Source organism: Phytophthora parasitica (assembly GCF_000247585.1).
Source record: "Phytophthora parasitica INRA-310 unplaced genomic scaffold supercont2.12, whole genome shotgun sequence".
Classification (NCBI taxonomy): domain Eukaryota; phylum Oomycota; class Peronosporomycetes; order Peronosporales; family Peronosporaceae; genus Phytophthora; species Phytophthora nicotianae.
The window spans coordinates 1,501,481-1,504,206 of NW_008648998.1; the positions used below are offsets into that span (position 1 = coordinate 1,501,481).

Here is a 2,726-nt window from a genome sequence, read left to right on the forward strand (position 1 = left end):
GCTTGCATCACTCCAACTGCACAAGCGGCTAATCAGGATGCCCGTCGTGAACCCGACTTCGAACCTCTTGAATTATTATAGTATACATAGTCACTGTGTTCGCGAAAGGATTAAGCTGACCACGAATCCTTCGAGCGAATTTAAAGGTTATTGGAGTGCACTTGTGATCCGAGAAAATTCAATGAAACTTCACTTCAGTGGGTTTTTTCTCGGATCACAAGTACATTTGACTCTGAACAGTTATTCACAGAAGATCTGGGAGACGCGACGTAGATAACTCGCGAGGATCTTATCTATGAGACCATAACAAAGTAAGAGTATCGAGAGATTCCAAGCGCAACGAACAGTGGCTGCGCAGATCTCGCGGACTTAAAAAAAGACCGCGAGAGCTCTTCGGTTCATCACGGCGTGTTTCTCGCACATGGTATGATTCGCTCGGCAAAAATGACCCCACGTACGTAACGATAACAAAAACTCGTCAGGCGAATACTTATGAAGCAGTTAGACTAGCGCTACATGTTTCTCAAGTGTAACTTGACTTGACCGCCGTTAGCACGGTAGAAATCATAGAAATCGAGCAAGACGCGGTTATTTCGCGTGTCACGAGGACTCTTAATTAGCAGTCTTCCAACTCTGTTAGGATCCAAACCTTTTTCGGTCATCCACTGCTTAAACTGCAGGTTCTGCAAGCTGGTAACAATTTCTACCGTATCTCCTTTCATCTTGGCTTGGTGCTCAGCATACCCAAGCTTTCGTGCAAGATCCACATAATCGAAGTGCTTCTCTAGAGCCGAGATAACTGCGAACTCGTCAGGTTTTCTCTGTGTTTGTTCAGCTTGTTTACGTAAGAAACCCACGTACTCAGCGCCGGGTCTTTGAAGATACCGTCACCTTTCTCACCAAGCTTCAGATAGTTAAAAATGTCGTCTTCTGTTTTGCCGTGGCTCATCCACATTTCTTGCTCAAGTTTTGAGGCCAGTCTTTTCGTAGACGCACTGCCTTTGACCCGAGCAAACAACTTTTCTAGCATATCATCACCATAGTATTTCTTCATCACGGAATACATCAACTCATCTGCGTTCTCCTTGTCCCCTTTCATAACGAAGGCGACCCAGTAGCTCAACACCGGGCTTTCAAAGAGTTTGTCCCCTTCCTTGTTCAGTTTCAGAACGTTGAAAATGTCGTCTGCAGTTTTGTCAAGTTTGACCCAACTATCGAGCTGCATTTTCTCCAACCCCCCCCCCCCCCCCAAGATTTATCGTCACCTTGGTGTCCCTCGTCGCAGCTACAATTACCTTCGCTATCTCGTAATCGCTGAATTGTCTCTTCAGTTTTAAAAACAACAACTCGTCTGGGTTGTGTTTGAGCATTTTCACATACGAATTCCACGTGCTCAGAGCTGGGTTCTTCAGAATTTCATAACCGTCATCAATACTAAGTCGAAGTAGGTTGAAGGCGTCGTCTTCTGTCTTTCCACCGGTCAGCCAGTTTTTAAGCTGTGCCTGCTCCACCTTCTTCGCAACACTTTCCGCACTGTTGTCTGCCTTTGCAGCAATTAGCAGGTGAGCTAGTTCAGCTTCGTCATAGCGTGTCTTCAACTTGAGCAGCAACAAATCATATGGGTCCTCCTTCCCGAGTCTAGTTACGTAGATCCAGGTGTTCATCAATGGATTCTTCAAAAGAGCGTCATCGGCCACGCTGAGTTTCAATAGCGCGTAGATATCGTCCGCCTTTTGGTCCTTTGCAACCCAATTGTCAATCTGCAAGGCTTGAAATTGTTCGGCAATGCTCCTCGTCTTGGAAATTTGTTGCGCTTCAACTAGAAGTTTGGCCAGAACTTCATTTTTTTTACTAGAAGTTTGGCCAGAACTTCATCGCCGTAATGAGTTGTCAGTGTTGAGAACATCGCAGCTTCGCCCATTCCTGGGGTGTTCTTGTAGGCTGTGGTGACAGACTGAACCCACTGTTGATAGGGTGCGCTTTCAAACAGTTTCGACTCAGCTGCTCCGACATTGAGGCGCGCGAAAAGCTTGTCAGTGGCTATCTGGTTGTTGGAAGTCAAGCGATGCTTGATACTTGTTGCGAGGCTTTTCAGCGTCGGTGAATTTACGAGATTTTGAAGCTTCGCCGTCATTGGCAGTTTAACGTCGATGGCCCTCTCTTCGAAGTTGTCGCCGTCGTTACCAGTTGTTAACCAATTTGGCTCCCGCAAATATCGTCGGGTTTGAGCATCTGCTGCACGGTTCGGTACTTCGCCTTTTGTGTTATCATTGAACACCTTGGCCGCCACTGAGCCACCGTTGACATATGTCAACAGGGCGATTATGGACAGCAACAAGAACCAGTCTAATCTCGACGTAGGACTTGTCCTGGCAGGCATGGGTTGAGAAGGAGCAATTTGCGAAATGAAATCCTTCCTTGATGCTCTAGGCATTTGCTGTCGCAGAATGCAACTACTTTGCTGATCGGCGAACATCCTATCAACTGATCCTGAACGAGATAGAGAGTGACAGTACACGAAGACGTTTGGAAAAAGGAAAGAGTCGGATTCATTCGATAGATACTCAACCCATGCATTTAAAAGGGTTAATATATCATATGGTTCTCCTATTCACATTTAAAACATAAATCTATGGATAATGTTGGGTGTGCTGCTGATAGGAAATCGGGAGCCTTGGTGAGCGAAACTGATGATTTAACTACTAGCCCGATCTGCCATAACTTCA

At 46.0% G+C, this 2,726-nt stretch overlaps 1 protein-coding gene across 1 annotated transcript; it reads right to left on the minus strand.

The window, feature by feature from the left end:
- Nucleotides 1–512: 512 nt before the first annotated feature.
- Nucleotides 513–2,386, minus strand: PPTG_07728 (hypothetical protein; the record flags this gene model as incomplete). The annotated part of the gene is made up of 4 exons (XM_008902001.1): nt 1,853–2,386; nt 1,296–1,760; nt 862–1,219; nt 513–835 (listed from the first exon to the last, which is right to left on the minus strand). The coding sequence occupies exons 1-4, from the start codon at nt 2,378–2,380 to the stop codon at nt 513–515; spliced, it is 1,674 nt and encodes a 557-aa protein (XP_008900249.1). The 5' UTR covers nt 2,381–2,386.
- Nucleotides 2,387–2,726: the final 340 nt, after the last annotated feature.